This window comes from Ctenopharyngodon idella, chromosome 15, assembly GCF_019924925.1.
Source record: "Ctenopharyngodon idella isolate HZGC_01 chromosome 15, HZGC01, whole genome shotgun sequence".
Classification (NCBI taxonomy): domain Eukaryota; kingdom Metazoa; phylum Chordata; class Actinopteri; order Cypriniformes; family Xenocyprididae; genus Ctenopharyngodon; species Ctenopharyngodon idella.
The window spans coordinates 684,122-706,927 of NC_067234.1; the positions used below are offsets into that span (position 1 = coordinate 684,122).

The 22,806-nt window shown below is 36.5% G+C and overlaps 1 protein-coding gene across 2 annotated transcripts; it reads left to right on the forward strand.

Moving 5' to 3' along the window:
- Window positions 1-2,057: 2,057 nt before the first annotated feature.
- LOC127496285 (influenza virus NS1A-binding protein homolog B) lies at window positions 2,058-12,150 on the forward strand. Of its 2 annotated transcripts, XM_051864108.1 has the most exons (15): window positions 2,058-2,224; window positions 3,731-3,879; window positions 4,638-4,758; window positions 5,799-5,971; window positions 6,066-6,141; window positions 6,227-6,400; window positions 6,521-6,646; window positions 7,431-7,538; window positions 7,818-7,935; window positions 8,240-8,464; window positions 9,506-9,627; window positions 9,710-9,836; window positions 10,568-10,699; window positions 10,792-10,965; window positions 11,110-12,150. In XM_051864108.1, exons 3-15 carry the CDS (start codon window positions 4,648-4,650, stop codon window positions 11,364-11,366), a joined length of 1,923 nt encoding a protein of 640 aa, XP_051720068.1. In that variant the 5' UTR covers window positions 2,058-2,224; window positions 3,731-3,879; window positions 4,638-4,647; the 3' UTR covers window positions 11,367-12,150. The 2 variants fall into 2 exon arrangements, with proteins under 2 accessions (XP_051720068.1, XP_051720070.1); XM_051864110.1 differs by lacking the exon at window positions 4,638-4,758.
- The last annotated feature ends 10,656 nt before the right edge of the window (window positions 12,151-22,806 follow it).

The window sequence follows — 22,806 nt, forward strand, 5'->3', positions numbered from 1 at the left end:
TCATATAAATGACATCATACCTCAGTGACAATAGTCTGACAAGTTGATTGTGCGTTGTCCGTATAAAAAAATCAATATGGACAATAAAAACATGAACCCTGCCTTCCTTTACATTCTAATGGCACATTTTAGGCATATTTTACATATATCAATATTTAGAGTAACATTTATTTAATTTAATACGAAGAGCCTGAATATGTCATTGCTTCCAAACAAATATATAAAAAGTAGTTTGTTTATAAATATACTTAAATAAATATCATAATACTGCCACAGCTGAATTTAATTAGAGCAATGAAACACACTTGTATTACTAAAATAAAACTAGAGCTCATTCCTGAGTGATGAGAAGTCTTGATTATTGAAGTGCGGCTCAAGAGTCAAGACTATCTGAGAATTATTATACTCTGTTGTCATGCCAAATGTGTATGTTTATACATCTCCATATGAGTAATCATGGGTCACCTGTCAGAAGCAGCAGAGGGGCTTTATTAGCCCATTGTGTTTTACAAGTGAATTGACATTGTTTTCTGTGTGGCAGTTGCTATGGAGACATAAGTGCACAGCATTTTCACACAATTATACTACTAAACTTAAATGGCTTGCGTAACCAAAACACTTTACTGGTTCCCTGCTTACAAAGTAACAATGTACAGTCTGCCTATCGTTATTGCAGAATAAACCTAAATAGAGAGAGGTGCGCCTTCTTAAAATATAAAAATAGTACAATTATAATAAAAAACAAACAAACATAGAAAGCAGTCAAAGCAGACCTAAAATAAAGATTTGTCCAAAATGTAGTAATTGGCTTTTATTTATTATTCCACTAAAGGTATAATAACTTATTTTTATTTTACCTTGAAAATAATGGGTTAATTAGATCTATGGCAATATTAGGAAAAAGAAAAATGTTCAATTTAAATTTTAAATTAAATTTATTTGTATAGCCTTCCATTTTTAATAATGATTATCACTTCCAAACCAGCTTTAGGGACAAGTTCAAGTGAGCAAATTTAGGTGCAGAAATCAACCCAGAAAGATTTAAAAATTAAAAATTAAATTAAATTCCATATAGAGCACAGTTTAAAATCCTTGCAGAGTTTGTTTCCGGTGGCCAGAAACACGCACACTATCATTCCTATATTCCTTGTGATACGAACCTATACACAATAATAACTGCAAATTGAAACATTCATCAGATTAATAGTATATCTGCAGACTGTATCATCATTGATGTGAGCTTAGTGACTTAGTATGTTGTCAAACACGGTTCAGCTGAGTGTCTTATGTAACCTATGCTCAGCTGAACAAGTTTGCATAGAGAGATCCGTAGAGGGAAGGCAGGAGGAGGCATGTCTGTCTACATATTCATGTTTCTTTTTCTAAGTGGCTGGAAACCATGGAGACAGCAGGCTGAGGTGGAGGCGCTTCAGTTGTGCCCATGACGAGGTGGTTACATAATACAGATCTCCACAGAGGAAATGGAATAAAATGCAAAATGACATCACAGTAAACATGACATCTATTTACTTGTAATTGTTTTGTGCAGTGATACTCCTTACAGTCTCTTTTATTGGCCTCATATTTTTTGCTTGTTAAGATGTATGTTCATTTTGACCTGAAAGCACTGTCTATCTATCTATCTATCTATCTATCTATCTATCTATCTATCTAATTAGTATAGATTAGAATCAAAAGATATGAATAATACAACAACACTATCTTTAAACCTCAAGCATTTGCTCCTGCTCCAAAATGTAAACACCTACAATTTGATATAGATAGTGTCTGGACACACCTGTTCTCCATGAATGAATTGCACTGTGTTCTGGTTGCTAGGTGGGGGGTAAGAACTGATCTACTGTGATTAAAGTGAATAATGGTTGGTAACATACAGCCAATCATGCTCACTGCATATTCACACTGGCATTCCATGCAACGCGTTTCTTATCATATAGGTCCAGATATAATACAATACATCCTTTAAGCAACATTTATTCTTTTTTTAACAACTGTAAAGTGTCATTATAAGCAAGTTAGGGATGAGCGCCATTATTTGTCCCTCCCACCGTGCTACTGAGCTCTCGTCATTAGTGACGTAGAATAGTTAAGCGCGCGCTCTTCGGTGTGGCACATCTCGTTAACGGCGGTTCTTTGGACGGATAATCACTCTTTTCCCTAAGTAGATATGATGTTCATGATCTTAAACAGACAAAGGAAATCGGTAAGACGTTTTTCTCATGTTTTGTTTTTAAAATTAAAGCGTTTTTGATGGTTAGGGGAAGGTTAAAGTGGTGTTAAAGTTAGTCGAGCTTGTGAAGTGACTAGAAAAATCCTGTTTTGAGAAAAGGCCACTTTTAGTATCTGTTTGCTGTTTTGCCTGAACGATTGCCCTACAGCTTGAATTTCGGGTGAGGAACATCGATAAAATATCCAGTTTTATATATTATGATAAACGTGGTTCAGTGTACAAAAGACTCAGCTTCTGCTTTTGACTCGACTTCATAGATCGGAATAATAACACTTTAACTGACCGTTTAACACCATATTACGTTTTATGATTTATGATTGACGGTTAAAGATGTAGTTCACTTAAAGATGAAAATGACAGATGTTAGGCAAAATGTTGTTGACCGACAGCCTCAGTCACTATTAACTTCCGTTGAATGGCAAAACGATGCAGTGCAATTGAATGGTGACTGAGGCTCTCGTTCTGCTTAAATCTTTTTCAAATAAATGTGTCATATCAATAAGTATAAAGTATCTTGTCTTTGTCACATGACCTGTCAGCTTGCTCCAGACCTGTAATATGATGTTTATATTGCACCTGTTTTGAATATAAGGTTATGAGAGGTCACGTGCGTTTGTTTCGGCGGTACTGGTTTAATCTGGAAAGCTCAGTTCCTCCTCGAGCTCCGGGTCGCGTGTCTCTCGCGCCTTGAACAAACATTAAACCCGGAAATATAAAAACCACTGAGCGTATCGTCAGTTCAGCAGTTGTTTTGTTTTTCCTGGCTCCTTTTGTTTATGGACATTAAATGTAAATTATCAGGTTTAGAAAGTAAATTAGGTTTTAAACTACAGTTTGTTTGTTTTCTATATAATGTTGCAGTTGTTTAGCCCTACAGTTTAACATTTTTTTTTAAAAGCAATATGACCCGAGAATATTGATACAAACCAAAAACACTGGTTGACTTATCCAAGTTGGTGGTTACAATTTTGGTAAACCCTTTCAGGGTTTCCACAGCCTTTGAAAACCTACAAATCTCAGGGTGATATAATTGGGATTTTCCATGCCTGGAAAAGACATGGGACTTTCTATAATCAATACAAAGTTTTCTACAGCTGTAAAATATTTATAGTTGACACTGAAAGTTAAATATCCCAGAAATCTGAAACTACTGGAAACTTCAGTGGAATTCATTGGTGAAAAGGTTTGTGAACCCCTGACTAAGTTAAACTGAAAAAAAAGGTCGGTAACATCTTTAAAAAAAAATGTCTCTTATGCTCACCAAGGCTGTGTTTATTTAATCAAAAATACAGTAAAAACTGTAATATTCTAATATCACAATTTTAAAATAAGTTTTTTTTTTTTCTATTTAAATTTTTTTTTTAAATTTGTAATTGTCAATCTAATATGCTGATTTGCTGCTCAAGAATCATTTCCTCATACTAGCTGCAGTTAAATTGTCATGGATGAATTCAGTGTGTTTCTCTTTCACTTCTTTAGGTCATCATGCATAATCAAGGTTGTAGAACTTGTATTCTTTAACCCACTGAGTGACATCAGACACGATTGGTGCAGCCGCTGTTTCTTCTCTGTTGAAAGGTCTACTAAAGTGCCTTAGAGCAAGACTGTTCTTCTGTTACATCTGTTTGGTAGGTTTGTTTCTTCACAAGACCTACGTGGAATCTGTGTCCACAGACTTTCGCAATCTGTGGGGATTTCTGCAGAATTTCAGGGTGCTTTCACACTTTAGCACTTTCATTTTTTTTGGATGATGGGAACACTCTTTTTCCAATCGCACCTGCGACCCGTACCCTAGTCTGCATAAAATAAGTGGTCTGGGGTACGGATCATGTGAACTCCATTAAGGTTCACTGATAATATGAATGCAATCCTACTAAATTGTGCAAGTTCAAAAACCGAAATATAAAAGTGAGGTGAGCAACACTGCATTTTGCCGCCTTCTCCGGTGTCGCCGTTACAAAGCAACAGGGGTAAACAGTTGCTGCTTTGATGCAAAAGCACCACGGTTCGGACCCAAATAATATAATGTGAACACAATCCAGTGGGGAAGGGGGAGCAATCGAATTCTTGTTCAGACCAGGCAATCGAACCAAGTGTGAAAGCACCCTAAGTGAGTTCTTCACATCCCCCCACTCCTTACATGTTCATATATTAAATATTTGGCTACTTATGCCCTCATCTTCCAATATAAGTGTAGTACTATCAGCTCAGTTTAACACAAACCATGTTTAAAGCCATTACACAGATATCCCCACACAGATATTGCAGAAAATGTGGTACAAAACTGCCCAGATTTCATGTGGGCCTTCTCATCACATATTTGTAAATGCTAAAAGAGAAGTTCTCATTTTGCTGTGTTTGCCTCTATCCACCTTGACTTTGATAGATCCACCAAAATGACTCCCAACGGATATTTAATATTTGAAGATGAGAGTTTCCTTGACTCTACTGTGGCCAAGATGAATGCTTTGCGTAAAAGCGGCCAGTTTTGTGATGTCAGACTGTTGGTAAGACCCCCTTTGTTTCAGGAAAAATAAACATGCCTTCCTTGTGATACTGTATACATGTACACGTATACTGTATTACCGTTCAAAAATTTGGGTTCAGTAAGATTTTTTTTTTTTCTTGAACAAACTAGGTTGCACTTATTTGATCAAAAGTACAGTAAAAATAGTAATATTGTGAAATATTACAATTTTAAAAAATTTGTTTAAGTTAATTCAGTATCACATGATCTTTCAGAAATAAATCTAATATGCTGGTTTGATGCTCAAGAAACATTTCACAATGTTGAAAAGTTGTGCAGTTCAGTATTTTTGTGGTAACAGTGATTTTTTTTTTTTTTTTTTTTTTTTTTTTTTTTAAATGGAGATCTTGATTCTTCCACGATTCTAAATAGACAACTAAACAAAATAACATGTAATTTACTAGAGGTTCTGACAAAATGTTAATTGCTGCTTAAAAATATTAAATTAATTTTAATGAATTAAATGTTTAAATTAAAGAATAATTCAATGACTCCCTCGTTAAGACTTCACTTGTTTCAATTCTGGATGAATATGCTTTTTGAACAAATCTCTTGAATGAACGATTCAATTACAATTTTTTTTTTTTAATAGTCACACCACCACCTACTGGTGTAACCATGTAATTGATACAGTCTTTAAAGCATCAAGTTACTTTCAAAAGTTTACTCTATTTTTAGCGCAACCGTAGACATCAGTGTTTATACCCGAACTATTTTTTTTTTTTTTACCAGACCTTTTGTGATAATTTAAATTATTGTAACACAGAAATAATGACACTGTGTGGTTGATTTGAGTGTTTGTCAAAAGTTTAGACCTTGCCGAACCGTTGTCATTTAGGAATAAGACTGCATGGGTGTTTGAATCGAGATTGCGATCTTGTAACGATTAATTGTGCAGCTCTAATTTAATGCATCCTCTTTGAAATAAATTTCTTTCAAAAAGTATCTTACTGACCTCAAACTTTTGTATAATGCTCTCTGTACCCACTCACAACATTCTTTATTATGGTACTTCTACAGGTCTGTGGACATGAGCTGATGGCCCATAAGGCTGTGCTGGCTTGCTGCAGTCCTTGCCTCTTTGAAATCTTCAATGCTGACTCTGAGCCACAGGGTGGGATTTCACTGGTTAAATTCGACGACCTCAACCCTGATGCTGTGGAGATCTTGCTGAACTATGCCTACACAGCGCAGTACATATCACATGGCATTTAAACTTTTCATTACACCTTTTATAATGTCAAGGACATACAGGTCTCATATATCCCCATATTCTCCTGTTGACAGACTGAAGGCAGATAAAGATCTGGTCAGAGATGTCTATTCTGCAGCAAAGAAGCTCAAATTGGAGAGGGTCAAACAGGCATGTACAGGCATTTACATGGTCAGAATTCTCTAATGTATACACTGCGGTACTGTTCCCTGATATCCTGAATCCTGTTTTTCAGATCTGTGGAGATTACCTGCTATCAAAAATAGACTCCCAAAGTGCCATTTCATACCGCAACTTTGCTAGCAGCATGGCTGATGGGCGGCTTCTGGGCAAGATTGATGGCTATATCCAGGACCATCTTCAGGAGATTTCAGAACAGGATGATTTCCTTAAACTTCCTCGACTAAAAGTATATCTATATATATATATATATATATAATATAATATAATATAATATAATTTTAAATACTAATTATGTTTTTTGCATTTACTTTTTTGTATAATTCCATTCATAACTGTGTCTATATAGCTGGAGGTTATGCTAGAGGAGAACCTGAACTTGCCTGGTAATGGCAAACTGTACTCAAAGGTGATAAGCTGGGTGCAGCGCAGCCTGTGGAAGAATGGAGATCCCCTGGAGAAACTAATGGAAGAGGTCAGTATTATGGCTTTATATGTACCCTTTCCTTTCACTTTGCTCATGTCTCCTGAATTTCTGTTCAAAAGGTTGACTCAGGTTCCCCCACTTCCCCTGCCCCCATAGTTTTGCCTTTAACCTTGTAAATTTTGCAGTACGTGCTCCTCAAAAATACTGAAACTGAACGGTTTTCCAGGTGAGCCGAACAAACTATGTTAAGTCTGATTTTTTTTCCCGCCCCTTCGCTTTCTTTCCCTTGACTGTATTGACCTGAATTGTCTTTGTGACTTAACATTTTCTCCCCAACAGGGCTTTTTGGACTATTATTAATTTGATTCTAATGGCTGGTCCTCCCCATTGATCTCCCCATATCTCCTGTAGGTTTAGTATACACATCAACAGCAGATTTGTCCAGCCCTGAAGAAGAATGCAAGATCCCAACCATCAGTGGTACTAAGTCAACCTACCAAAAGCCATGTGCTCCCATCTGTGCAGTGTTCCCGAGAGCGTTGCAGCTTTTTTTCCAATCCCACTGTGCAGCGATCATTTGTTTAGATAGCTCTTTGACCCAAAGCGAAGTTACTTATAGTTAGAATGATCTCTCCTTCCAGCAATTTCTACTATCACAGTGACTGTAGACATGTGAAAGGTCATGGCTCCCTCAAGGTCCAGGCAGTACACAGTTGTCAAGGACCTCCCTCATAGCAGCTGACTCCACTGCTTCAAGGAACAAGGCAGAACATTGCTTTGTTCTTGTTATGGAAACACCCACATGGGTCTTGTTGGTGTTTTGTTGTTGCAGGTGCAAACGCTGTACTACTCAGCAGATCACAAACTGCATGATGGGAGCCTGCTTGAGGGGCAGGCAGAGGTCTGCAGCTCTGAGGATGACCACATCCAGTTTGTGCAGGTACATGACTGGATTTCAGTCCTCCCATTCCAGTGCACTGCCTTCTCTGCTGTAGAATAGCATGGCTCCCATTTGATAATGTTTCAGGTGGTTTGCACTAAAAGGCAGATCTGTAAACTACCACCTGTCTTAGCTGTGTTTGCACTGTGGAAGACCTTAAATGGTGGTATTGGCACTGGATGGAATGGGTTTAGCCTTTGGCCCTAAGTCTGTATGCATGCAGTAGAGATAGGGGGTGACGTTTGGGCAGGTTTAGAGCTGCCTGGTTTGGTTTTGCAGAAGAAGCCTCCTCGAGAGAGAGACGAGATGAGCTCAGGCGCCTCTGGCAGCCTCTCTCCCTCCATCAGCCAGTTCAACAAGCACGAATGGAAGTACATTGCATCCGAGAAGACCACCAGTAAGTCTATAGTGCTTCAAACTTTTATGCTATAAATTTCCATAGTTATTTATGCAGGGTCCCAATGGTCATGTTACCTGGATCAAAAAATTAAGTTAAGCATGATTTCCATGCTTAAAGTGATGAAGATTTCTATAGTGGACTTTTTCTTTTTACTCTGCTCTAAAATTTCCTGTTTGTGAATTTATTTTATTTTTTTTAATTAATAAAAAATATCCTTATCTACTAGAAAATCCTGGGTTTTTGTTGATTACAAGAAGTAAGAAACCTGTTTTTGTGTAAATTAACTAGATGTCTCTTGCAGATAATTCATACCTGTGTCTGGCTGTTCTGAGAGGCATGCTATGTGTGATCTCCCTGCATGGCCGCACCAGTCCTCATACTTCCCCATCTGCTACACCATGCGTGCTGAAGAGCCCCAGCTTGGAGACTCAATCAGAAGATCTGCAGGAGAAGCTGTTGAAGCCAATGCATTACGCTCGCTCAGGCCTGGGAACCGCTGAACTGGACAGCAAGCTCATTGCTGCAGGTATGAAAATGGGCTACTTTCCCATAGACTGAAGTGAGACCATAGATGTCTCTTGAGCTGTCGCAATCTGTCTCTTCAGCTGTTGCAGTCTGTCTCTTGAGTTTTACTAATTACAACATGAAATAAACATGAATAAACATCAGAAGGTATGTTGAAAGATACAGTAACAACCGCAGAAAAGCGTCAATAAAACTGCTTGTAAACAATCTCCCATTTACCTCAGAAAAGTCCAATAAATCATTAGTCCGCAAGAAAAATTAACTTGGAGGGGAGCATTTAGCTTAATATATGCACTATATCGCGCATTCGTTGTATTTTTACTTAACCTGTTCTTCAATATTGAATGTTTAAATAAATCAGTTTTATAGCACCCACCATTTAAATGTTAATATAAAAAAATTAGTAGAAACATAATTGTCATTAAAAATGTATTATAACATTATTATAAAAATGTCCTTATGTGCAAGTTCCTTGTATAGTTTACAGCATAAGTTGAGAGACTTTTTTTTTTTTTTTTTTTTTCTTTGAGGAAATTTTGTCATGTACTGTACCTGATAGGCCCCAAAGTAATCAATATTGAATCAAAGTTAATCGAATTGAAATTGAATCACAAGCTTGTGAATCGAAATCAAATCCAATTGTGAAATTTGTCAATGCCCAGCCTTAGTGTCAATAAATGTTTGTTTTTGTTTGTTTGTTTTTTTTCTCACTTGAAGCAAATGTTGCCCCCAGACCCCCCAACAACAATATATTTGTAAACATGTCACCTTTTTCACCTTTTGTGAGTTTGCGGCTCTGTTATTAAAATCTATTTTCTATTTTTTTCTTTATTATCAGAGCAGAACATGCACAGATGTCATGTAGGCCTTTTCGTGTCATTCATGCAAATTTTGCAAAACAAACATTCAGTGTTGATAGTGGTGGAGCTGGAGAAGAACAAATACAAAAACGAAAGAACCACATAGCATGACACAATAAATGGTCATAGATGGAAACATGAGCAGGTCATAGGTTTGTGAAGATGTGATGTTATCTGTCTAGGTGGTTACAACAGAGAAGAGTGCTTAAGGACAGTGGAGTGTTACGACCCAAAGAAGGATTGTTGGACTTTCATCGCTCCCATGCGCACTCCACGAGCTCGCTTCCAGATGGCTGTGCTAATGGTAAAGACAGTGCACTGTTTCCAGTCCTAAAGTAGCTTTACTGCATCTGCTATTACAGCTGAATGAATGGTTTTTCTCTCAGGGTGAGCTGTATGTGATGGGTGGCTCCAACGGTCACTCAGATGAGCTGAGCTGTGGAGAGATGTACAACCCCAAGGCTGATGAGTGGATTCAAGTTCCTGAGCTCCGCACCAATCGTTGCAATGCAGGTATGCATCGCTTCTATTGAGATTTTTGTCTTTATGCAATCAAACTAATTGTGTTTGTTAATTGCAAAAATAAAGTAATTGATAGCAAAACTCTTTGCAGTGCAAATAAATCTGTTTTCATCACGCATGCACAAATTTGCTCTCTGTTTTGCTGCCATTGTTTCCTACTCTAAAACCTTTGCTTGCGAGTTGAAAAGTTTTTGAGTTCTTTATCAACAACATGAAGTGGATTAAACATTACATCAGGGTTTCCCAGACTGGTGTTTGTGAAGGAACTGCAGGGGTTTTGTAAGTTTAATGAAAAACTAATAATTAAATCATAAAAATGTAAAATTAAAATAATATAAAATTATACTAAAAATGTTTTTGAAAGACAAATGCCTCTAGGGGTGGGCAATATGACAAATCTTTTATCAAGATATGAGTAATTTTATCACTGTGTGATAATTTATGTAAATTTGGATGCTGTCCCTGTAAGACTGACGGCACCAATCCATTATACTAGGGCTCTTCAACTGGCGGCCCGCGGGCCACATCCGGCCACAATCCTCTTTATCCGGCCCGAGGGCACCCCAACCTCACTCCTCTTCTTTTCCTGGTGGTGCGGCTAAATTTGGTTAGATACGTGGCCGCAGTGGCGCCTGCAGCTGCACTGTTTGTACCATGCACGCTCCTCCGAAAAAGGTGGTGTTCTCATTAAGGGGTGGATAATCTCTCTCGTTTCTTCTCAGGTGTGTGTTCCTTGCAAAACAAGCTTTTTGTGGTGGGTGGATCTGATCCCTGTGGCCGAAAGGGCTTGAAGAATTGTGACTCCTTTGACCCAGTGACAAAAATGTGGACCAGCTGTGCACCCCTCAACATCAGTATGTCAATTAAATTTTATATTCTGAAATGACTGATTTGTATTGTACAAACCTGAATGTGTGGTTGACTATTGTCCCTCTTCTGTGTTTAGGGAGGCACCAGGCGGCAGTGTGCGAGCTAAATGGATTTGTGTACGTGATTGGTGGCGCTGAGTCCTGGAACTGCTTAAACTCAGTAGAGCGCTACAACCCAGAAAACAATACATGGACCCTGGTGGCCCCCATGAACGTGGCCCGTCGTGGAGCTGGTGTGGCTGTGTATGAAGGTAAATGGAGACTTGTTGAAATAGGAGATATATAGATGGCATTCTAGTCCAGCAGGGTTATAAATTCTCACTGGTTGGAAAATGACTTACACTTGTTAAATTCAGAAATTGCCTTTAATTAAGTTATTTCCCAATTGCTTCCAGGGAAGCTCTTTGTGGTTGGAGGATTTGACGGCTCTCATGCTCTGCGCTGTGTGGAGGTCTATGACCCAGCCAAGAACGAGTGGAGGATGTTAGGTAGCATGATGTCAGCACGAAGCAACGCAGGGCTGGCTGTGTTGAGCGGTGTGCTTTGTGCTGTCGGGGGCTTTGATGGTAACGAGTTTCTCAACACCATGGAGGTGTATGACCCAGAGAAGAATGAGTGGAGCCCGTTTATAGAGGCGTTAACTAAGAACTGAAGGGTGTCGGGATCCCTTCCTCAATCCGACACATTATGCGACGTGATTGTGTTTTACTGATGTTCATCTGTTTGTTGAGGTGCTGATGAGAGAGAACTCTGATAGATGCTCATATAGGGTTGCCAAAAGCAACATAAAGCCTTTGCATATTGCATAATTACTATGTAAATAAATTTCTTTCTCCTTTTTTTTTTTTTAATATTATTTTTTTTTATTTGTTGTTTCACTATCAAAGCTTGTAGCTGGAGTAAAATGGAGATGGCATGACTGCAACAGGTTTATTAGATTGTTATAATATGATCTGTAACAAAGGTTCACAACTTGCCGCAGTGAGGCACAGTGCTTATGAATGATTTGACGATGATTATTGATGATAGCCTTTCTTATTGAAGATGCTATCTATATATGTAAAGTTGGCAAGTCTTAGACCACAGAATACTTAGCTAAAGCTTATCTTAAATGGAGCCATAATGCTTCAGTGGAATTGTATCTTTTGCCTTTTTATAGCATTTTTATACAACTTATCTAAGTGTCTAATATGTAAAGCTGACAAGCATACATTCCAGTTATGAATGAATCTGTGCCACAGGCTTATTTTTACCTAGATGCTTATCTGTGTCTGCTTTATGCTAAAGAAGCCAATGATGATAATGCCACTTAACACCAATTAATGTCTCATCTCATTTATTTAAAACCTTGTTGGACCTGATTTGTAAATGACTTTCTGATGTTTTACTTTTGGTGCAAAAATGGTGCAAAAATTAATAAACCATTTCAACTTGTAGTAGATTGAGTGTCTCAACTTTCATCTGTCCTACTGGAAGGTTACATTTTTAGTTTTAATTTTTTGGGCTGCTTTTTTTCGCTGGTTAGATTTAACGTTTTTGTTAATGATCCTGAAGAGTTAAACATGAAAGACAAGTCTGCTTGATAACATCTCTGCATTAGCATTATTAATCATGACTGGAAAGGTCATGGAAATTTTATAGCTTGTATGTGGGAAATCTGTACAGTGCAATGGAGATTGGGTATCATCATGTCAAAATCACTTTCATGCAGATTACATGCTGCGTTAAGAGAATTAGACTCAGGAGTAATAGAGAGTACTAGGTGCTAGGTGCCCGAGTGAAATTAGTCTAAAACATTTACTTTGCAGTTGGACTACGGGTCACAATTTTCATGCCCAAGTCATGAAGTCCCTGATCCCTGGTAATGTTAGGGCAGGCCACTGTAGGTAAATGGGTCAGGCAGTGTCACTGTGAGATGAGGAGACTTGAGAGTGAACAGATCCTTTTGAAGTTTCCACATACGTCCAGGTCAGGCAAGGATATTGACCTTGGATTCTATAAGACATTTCAAGAAACTTTTAGATACTGCTTTGTTACTTTTGTACTTAGCTGAAAATATAATGCTTCTGAAATTACTGAAAAGGAGGCCATATGAACCAGTGTTATTAGAATCATTGAGTGTAGTTTTTTTATTAATATTTAGAATTCATTTTCATTTGTATATTTTCTGTTTTCATTTTAATTTTAGTTCAAGCTTTAGTCATTTTGTTGTGTTTTTGTCATTTTTATTAATTTTGTAAATATGTAAAAGCTTTTATTAAGTTTTATTATGGTACATTAAGTTAAAATAAGAAATGTTTCCTCAGCAACTAGCTAAAATAAAGTTTGTTTTTAAAATATTTTATTTGTTACTTTTATTTTGAGTAATGAAATTTCTTTTATGGTTAAGTTTTAGTTAATAATAACCCTGATATAAACAGATGTATAGTTTTCATATTAATTTATATTCTCTTTATTATTTAGTGGTTCAATTTTTTTTTTTTACTTTGACTAAAAATGTTCAATAGCTCCAATCCTAGCTAGTGCCCCTTTTGTCCCAGTACTACCCTTGTATTAGCTGGGTATAACCAAGTATCTTATTCTATTTCACTGATGCTTTAATTGGTACATATCCTCTCCACATGTCATCTCTAGGGTGTATAAACCTATTAAACATGGTCCAAAAAAAAAAAAAAAAAAAGGGAAAAAATGACAATCAACCTGTCATATACTCCACTGTTTTGGTCCTTTACAATTAATTTTCATTTGAATAGCTCAGTACAACTCTGGTTCTGTTATGTGTAGAAAGCCACAGGATGTAGTGACTCACAATGAAACCACACAGTACTGCCAAAGAGCAAGAGCTGCATTCTAGACTATTCAAAGTTAAAATGGTGTATTTTCTATTTATAATCTAAAAAAAAATGTAATAAAAATCAACAAAATGAGGTTTGCAGTTGTGTAAAAATCAAATACTACCACACTAAACCCTCTCAGTGCTGTTTTGTTTTGTCTGAGAGGGGATTATGTAACCATCCCATTTTTCATAGTTGTGGTCTCTTACATAAGACAGGCAGTGCCTGCAGGCACAGCTTTTACAGACCCTTTACGCATAACATAAAATGTCTCAAATGCTTTGCTTTTACTGACACTGCTATTTAGAGACTTGTTCTTTCACTCACTTTATCGCCAGGATGTATGTGCTGGCAGTCGGCCCAAAAACAGGTGTGCGATAAACAGGAAATGACACATTACTTCATATAGTTCATAGCCCACAAAGTCAAACTCTAGAAGATGTGAGGTTAATTGTTCACCTCTCCTCTCTTTAACAGCATTTATCACACTTTATCTTTCTGTAGATAACTAACTGTCAAAAGTGCTTTCAGGAACACAACTTCAGTTTGCTATCAGTCCCTATACCCAGCTAACAACTTCTCAGAATGTTCAGGGAAAATTATTTTATGGTTATATATATAAAAATAAAAAAAATAATAAAAATAATAAAACGTAAAAAGAACATTCTTAGAATGTCATTTGGCTCACCCAAAATTAACCAAATTGGAAAGTTCTTACATTAGGAGAAAGTTTGGTTAGCTGGATAGCATCCTTTAGAAATTGCTTGGATTCTTATTGCTGGTTTAATCTATCACATTCACAAAGGCATTATTAATAATTAATGTTTTCATTTTTTGACTTTGCCACTCATTTGGAGAGTTATACTGAAACAAAGGACAACTATGGTCAAGGTATTTGCATCATGTGACCTTCCATAGTTCTTGAGGCCTAACCATGCAGATCCACCCTCAAGCAATGCTATTTGAGGACAGAAGTGTGTTGTTACCAATAATTAAATTTGCTAGGAATCAGAGCAAACTAGACAAACTACCTGTATCACCGGCAGCCTTGATTTACAAAAGCATTACAGTACTTTTCCAGAGTTCTGCTGAAATGTGAGTGAATGATTAGTTGAATAATTCATTTACAATATAATGAATCATTAAGTGTTTGAATACTCTATTAGGAAGTTTAAAAAGTTTGCCAGAGGTGACGGAAGCTGGGCACAATTGTATGAGGAGGAAGGGGAGAAGAAGGCATTGTATTTTTGGCAGTAGGCAGAAAATATCCGGCAGCTGCATTTCTTGTTTATACATCTGACACAGGACGTTGTTCCTTGCAAATATATGCTACACGGACGAATTTTTACCCAGCGTCTCGCGCATGAGCGGAACATTTATAAATTAAAAAGTTCAACTTTTTAAAATGCAGTGTCTGTGGAACTTCTTTTAGCTCGACATGCCGTCAAGTAAATAACTATAACTAAACTATAACTATAAAGTGAATAGTGAAGTGACTTCACTGAACACCACACACCACAACTATAACAACACACAGGGACATTTTTCCAGCTGATGATGAATGATAAAAAAATCAGAACACAAGTTTAAAGAGTGCGAGCATTTAAAGTGGCAGACGACATTGCTGCGTGTGTTTATAAAACAAAAACAAAAAAATGTTATGTCTGTTGGTGTGGAGCAGGAACGGTATTTTTGATCAAATAAATGCAGGCTTGATGAGCATAAGAGACTTATTACAAAAACATAAAATAGGAATGAGACTTTTGATACACACATACACACACACACACAGTTTGTTTTGCTATCAAAGTGAGGACATTCCATTGGCGTAATGGTTTTTATACTGTACAAACTGTATATTATATCCCCTACACTACCCCTACCCCTAAACCTACCCATCACAGAAAACATTCTGCATTTTTACATTTTTAATAAAACATTGTTTAGTATGTTTTTAAAGCTATTTTAAATATGAGTACTCATGAAATGTCCTCATATTTCATGTTTACGTCGTAATACCCATGTCATTATACAAATTTGTGTCCTCATAAATCACAAAAAATGCTCGCACACACAAACACACACATATATTAATATATTTATATATTAATATACACACATTTTTTTACATTGCCCCTTTTTTACATTTGATCCCCTGCCCCTGAGGAACTCTCTGCACGTCCCTGGTGTGGATGAGTGGACACCAATATTGTTACAGTTATCATTATAGTTATCGTTCTTGGTGTGAATGAGCGTTAACTCTAAGAGAATAGCAAAGTCCAGAAACTCTTTTGTGTGTGAATTCAGTTGGTTATGTAGCATGGCTCACAGTCCCAGTCCCAGAAGGCAACTTATTATGCAGCGTGTGGTTTTAGTTCAGATGAATCCTCTTTGCTCAAGCTGTTAAGCATTCACATCCCATGGGTGAAAAATGTCCTTCTGGGACTCATTACTTTTGCAGACTGCCCAGAGAGTAGAAATGAAGAACATTTGTTTTAATGGATGTCTATATCAAAATTCAGAAGTGATTATTGATAAGAATGCTTCCTTCATGGACATGCAATAGACATAAATATTCTGAAGAATTTCCACTCCAGTTAATGCATAATAAATGGTTTACTGGAATCAGGGAATATGTTCTTTGTTAAATGACTTTCAATATTTAGTTTGTTATTCAAATGTTTAACTAAATTGAACATACAGAATGATAACTAAATATTAAAATATACATCTTCCTGAAATTAGAATGAATTATGTAACTTTTAGGTTGAACTAGTCGTTGACGCTTTCAGTTTTCTTTTTATGACATGATGAATTTCCTTTGAATGTGAAAGTAACAGGTTAAAAAGCATTTAATGTGTTACATTAGGACACAATTCCTAATGCTGTGCTAGAAAATATTTATGTCTGAACATCATAAATCACATCTACACACTGACGTAAAGATAGATAAGCTCTCAGATTTCTGTAAAAGAATTTTGTGTACGTGTGGTGCATGATCTGCTTGAGAATGCTTCAGGTTGTCACGTGATCTATAGTGAACACAGCGTTCTTCTGTGGAGGTTCTCTAATTTAGGAAGTCAAAAAACACCTTAGCAACAGCACACCAACAATTGTCCAATATGCCCGAATGGTGGCATGGTGCCCAGGTGCTCAGATTTGGCCCAAGAGTTTCTATAACCCCTAAACAAAGGGAGAAAGTGTTGGAAGCATTCACATACAGAGCACCAATCACAACACAGCACATTTTGTACTTTTATCTCATTGGCTGAGCAGGCTTGATTCAGAACAAAGTGAAACTTTATTTAACAACAACAAAAAGGTTTTGTGGCACAAACATGAAGAATGTGCTTACCGAGAACATTTGCACGTGATAAACTAAACAGTCAGTCCAGGAACATGATAAAATACTAGAAGATAGTTGGCAGCAGATGCATGCAGGGAAGGTTTAATCACACAGGGGATCAGATAGTTAACGAGAACTTTGTTTACACAGAGAATAATCCACTATTTTTTAGAACCTCATGGGGGGGCCAAATATACAGCTGTCGAAATCAATCCACCCACCCCCCCCCCCCCACCCCCAACTGATGAGAGATGTTGATGCAGTGACTTAAAATATGCTGATTCTATCCTCTGTGTGGACGAACTTTAACCAGCATCAGTTTAAATGTTCATTTTTTGCCTTTTTGCCATTTATTATGATATTAAATATATTGAGAGGAAGCTAAATAGGTGAGAGAAGGCAGACGGGATCCAGAAAATTCCACAAGCCTGGATTCGAACCTAGGTTTTTTTGCGCGCAACTGCACCAAAAGTCAGTACACTGTCCACAAAGCCATTAGGAAGCATGAGGCTAATCTAATTTGATAAATATTAGAAACTCATGGGGGGGGGGTAACAGAATTCGACAGCAAATATACAGCTGTCGAAATCCGTTCCCCCCTCAAATGATGAGAGATGTTGATGCAGTGACTTAAAAGACGCTGATTCTATCCTCTGTGTGGATGGACTTTAACCAGCATCAGTTTAAATGTTCAGTTTTTGCCTTTTTAGAATCTCATAGGGGGGGGGGGGGAACAGAATTTGATGGCAAATATACAGCCATATGATTAGAGATGTTGATGCAGTGACTGAAAATGTAGCGATTCTTTTTGGGAAAAGTAGCGATTCTTTTTGGAAATGTAGCGATTCTTTTTGAAGAAAGTAGCGAATCTTTTTGTGAAAAGTAGCAATTCTTTTTGGAAATGTAGTGATTCTCTTTGGGTAAAGTAGCTATTCTTTTTGAGGAAATGTAGCGATTTTTTTTGAGGAAATGTAGCGATTCTTGTTGAAGAAAGTAGCGATTCTTTTTGAGGAAGTGTAGCGATTCTTTTTGAAGAATGTAGCGATTCTTTTTGTTAAAATGTAGCGATTCTTTTTGAGGAAAATAGCGATTCTTTTTGAGGAAATGTAGCGATTCTTTTTGTGAAAAGTAGCCATTTTTTTTAGAAATGTAGAGATTCTTTTTGTTAAAAGTAGTGATTCTTTTTGAAGAAAGTAGCGAATCTTTTTGGAGAAAGTAGCAATTCTTTTTGTGAAAAGTAGCGATTCTATTTGTGAAAAATAGCGATTCTTTTTGAAGAAAGTAGCGATTCTTTTGAGGAAATGTAGCGATTCTTTTTTAAGAAAGTAGCGATTCTTTTTGTGAAAAGTAGCGATTCTTTTTGTGAAAAATAGCTATTCTTTTTGTTAAAAGTAGCGATTCTTTTGTGAAAAGTAGCGATTCTTTATGAAGAAAGTAACGATTCTTTTTGAGGAAAGTAGCGATTCTTTTTTAAGAAAGTAGCGATTCTTTTTGATGAAATTTAGCGATTCTTTTTTAAGAAAGTAGTGATTCTTTTTGTGGAAAATAGCGATTCTTTTTGAAGAAAGTAGCGATTCTTTTTGTGAAAAATAGCAATTCTTTTTGTGAAAAATAGCGATTCTTTTTGAGGAAAGTAGCAATTCTTTTTGGAAATGTAGCGATTCTTTTTGAAGAAAGTAGCAAATCTTTTTTTGGAGAAAGTAGCGATTCTTTTTGAGGAAGTGTAGCGATTCTTTTTGAAGAATGTAGTGATTCTTTTTGAAGAAAGTAGCGATTCTTTTTGAGGAAATGTAGCGATTCTTTTTGAAGAAAGTAGCGATTCTTTTTGTGAAAAATAGCGATTCTTTTTGTGAAAAGTAGCGATTCTTTTTGAGGAAAGTAGCAATTCTTTTTGGAAATGTAGCGATTCTTTTTGAAGAAAGTGGCGATTCTTGTTGAAGAAAGTAGCGATTCTTTTTGAGGAAGTGTAGCGATTCTTTTTGAAGAATGTAGCGATTCTTGTTGAAGAAAGTAGCGATTCTTTTTGAGGAAGTGTAGCGATTCTTTTTGAAGAAAGTAGCGATTCTTTTTTTGAGGAAATGTAGCGATTCTTTTTTAAGAAAGTAGCGATTCTTTTTTGAAAAGTAGCGATTCTTTTTGTGAAAAGTAGCGATTCTTTTTTAAGAAAGTAGCGATTTTTTTTTTTTTTTTTTTTTTTTTTTTTTTTTTTAAGAAAGTAGCGATTCTTTTTTATGAAATTTAGCGATTCTTTTTGAGGAAAGTAGCGATTCTTGTTGAAGAAAGTAGCGGTTCTTTTTGAGGAAATGTAGCGATTCTTTTTGAAGAAAGTAGCGATTCTTTTTGAGGAAATGTAGCGATTCTTTTTGTGAAAAGTAGCAATTCTTTTTGGAAATGTAGCGAATTTTTTTGAAGAAAGTAGCGATTCTTGTTGAAGAAAGTAGCGATTCTTTTTGGAGAAAGTAGCCATTCTTTTTGAAGATAGTAGCGATTCTTTTTGAAGAAAGTAGCGAATCTTTTTGGAGAATGTAGCGATTCTTTTTGAAGAAAGTAGCGAATCTTTTTGAAGAAAGTAGCGAATCTTTTTGAGGAAAAATAGCGATTCTTTTTGAAGAAAGTAGCGATTCTTTTGAGGAAATGTAGCGATTCTTTTTTAAGAAAGTAGCGATTCTTTTTGTGAAAAATAGCGATTCTTTTTGTTAAAAGTAGCAATTCTTTTGTGAAAAGTAGCGATTCTTTTTGAGGAAAGTAGCGATTCTTTTTTAAGAAAGTAGCGATTCTTTTTTAAGAAAGTAGCAATTCTTTTTGATGAAATTTAGCGATTCTTTTTTAAGAAAGTAGCGATTCTTTTTGTGAAAAGTAACGATTCTTTTTGTGAAAAGTAACGATTCTTTTTGAAGAAAGTAGCGATTCTTTTGAGGAAATGTAGCGATTCTTTTTGTGGAAAATAGCGATTCTTTTTGTTAAAAGTAGCGATTCTTTTTTTGAAAAATAGCAATTCTTTTTGGAAATGTAGCGATTCTTTTTGTGAAAAGTAGCGATTCTTTTTTAAGAAAGTAGCGATTCTTGTTGAAGAAAGTAGCGATTCTTTTTGAGGAAGTGTAGCGATTGTTTTTGAAGAATGTAGCAATTCTTTTTGAAGAAAGTAGCGATTCTTTTTGTGAAAATGTAGCAAATCTTTTTTGGAGAAAGTAGCGATTCTTTTTGGAAATGTAGCGATTCTTTTTGAAGAAAGTAGCGAATCTTTTTGGAGAAAGTAGCGATTCTTTTTGAGGAAATGTAGCGATTCTTTTTGAAGAAAGTAGCGATTCTTTTTGTGAAAAGTAGCAATTCTTTTAAAAAAAAAAAGCCCATAAAATGTAACTATAAAATAAAAAGTTAGTTCACCTAAAAATAAAAATTACCCCATGATTTACTCACCATCAAGCTATCCTAGGTGTATATGACTTTCTTCTTTCAGACGAATACAATCGGAGTTATAGTAAATACTGTCCTGGCTCTTCCAAGCTTTATAATGATAGTAAATAGAGGATGAGATTTTGAAGATCAAAAAAGTACAACCATCCATCATAAAAGATATCCACACAGCTCCGGGGGGTAATAAAGGCCTTCTGAAGCGAAGCGATGCATTTGTGTAGGAAAAATATCCATATATAAAACTTTAAAAACTAAAATAACCAGCCTCCGACAGACAGCCGTACACATCGATTTATGGCGAAAGAGTGAACTCTGACCCAATGCATGACGTAATGAAAAACGCGGAAGCACAGAGGATAGAGCAAAACAAAACACCGGTCACGAATTAGAATATATAACTGATCAAATTGAATGCCTTGTTGCTTGATTTTAGTGTTCTTAATAAATCATGTTGTGAGCTTAATGGCAACAAGGGTGTGCTTAAAAGGGTACAAAAATGCACCCATTAAGTACAGCCAGACTTTTTGCATTTAATGATGTACATCTTAATTGAAATGCTTTTGTCATTTAAAATAAAATTAAATATTATTTTGTGAGAGATTAATATTTTATTTTAACATAACTTCTTGTACTGAAACCAGTATCCTGTGCACTAAAAATGTCTCAATGTAGATTTTGGTAAACTTAATAGGTACGTTTACCCTTGCATTTTGAGTCTATATACTTCTCAGTGTTCTCTATTACAGATAATCAGACCTAAAATTATGGACTCAGCAGGAGCTTCAGCCTTTAGTATGGAGGATCCGTTTGCTCAGTTTATGCAACAGTTATGCACAACTCTCGTCAATTCTCCTGCACCTGTCAGTCATGCCAGTCCCATGGTCAATCCCTCTCTGTTTTCTGGATCTGAGGAAGAATGCGGTGGATTCATACTACAGTGCCAATTAGTGCTGGAGACTTACCTGCATCAGAGGACCATACCTGCATCCTTGTGGTAGGCCTAGTTGATCGATTTTCAAAGGCCTGTAAATTAATTCCATTAAAACAACTCCAACAACCTTGGAGACTCCAGAGAATCTGTTTCAACCTTGGCTTCCGAAATTAAAGAAATTAGAAATTCTGACTGCAAAAGAGTGTTAAAGGAGAAGATCTGAATTGAATGAAGCTGTTTTACAGTTTGTCAATGTATAGAGGCAGGTCCTGTTCCTCATTGTGTGTCAAAGCATGAATATCTGATTGTTCAGCACAGTGCATGTGGAACCAACCCAAGAATGTTCTCATCCAGCCCTCAACTCTCCAAACACACACTTACGCTGAGGGAAAAACAGTTGAAATAAGGTCCCTAGTTGTGACTGCCAGGAAATATCTGCACAATGTTGCCATCTGCAAACCAACAAACAAACTACGAGTGCTGATGACGTCACGACAACTGATCATTGACCAGCTTAAAAGCTCAGAACAGTTTAAAATGAACATCAACAGCATCTTAATAGATTTTCCAATCTCTGTTTATGAAAGCTGTGAGCATCAGATGAACTAACAACACAAACGCATGAGTAGATCCCAACTAATCTACCTAAAAACGATGTGGACATTTATGCTTATTCTGATTTATGATTATTCTGATGATCGAGAGTTAAACAGACTCTTACAGTCTGTCAAACGTCAACCCAAAGGGTCTACAGAGATCATTTTTGATCTGTGAAAATGCCAGAGTGCTTAAGGTTATGAGGGCATACTGTCAGGGGCTTTTACAAATGCATGGCCCATCTTTTGATGTGGGAGGCTGAAGCTCTCAGCTCTTTCAAGGCAGCAGGGTGTAAGCAGCCCCTGCCATGACCCCGTTCAAAACTGCCCTGAGAGTGCTTGTAAAAACACATTTCTGTGTCTGCAGTTAGTGTCAGCTGCCTCCTCGCTGTGAGGCTGTAAAATCCATTCTGAATGGCCGCATATCAAACTATGCAGAACTGACACAGACAGACACTGACTTACATGAAGCACATGGTCTGTCGGAATCTCTCTTCTTGACATACAAATGACTGGTAGGTCACCTGAGGTCATATTAATAAGTCGCTTGGGAAATATCACAGTCTCTTAAGCTTCAAGATGCAGGAATAAAGAAAGTAATATGGATATTGTGAATCAGTCCATAAATCAATGTTTCAGACAGTGTATTTGAAAATGATTTCGACATTTTGACTGAATTTCATTGCATTAGAAAACAAAATATCAATCTAAGTGATCCTAGATCTTTTCTCAGACACTGAACATATCTTTCCTGAGTCATTTTGACCAAAAACTTGGTCATCAAAGTGATTTTTAGTGGCAGTATGATGATATCTTTTCAATTTTATATGTGTTAAAGTAAGCACAGGTTGATTTGCTTGGAAAATGTGATTGTTATCTTTCTTTAAAATAAATGTCCCTTCATTTGATACTTTGATGTTTAATGCATTCATACATTTTAAATACTTGAAGGGATAGTTGACCCAAAAATG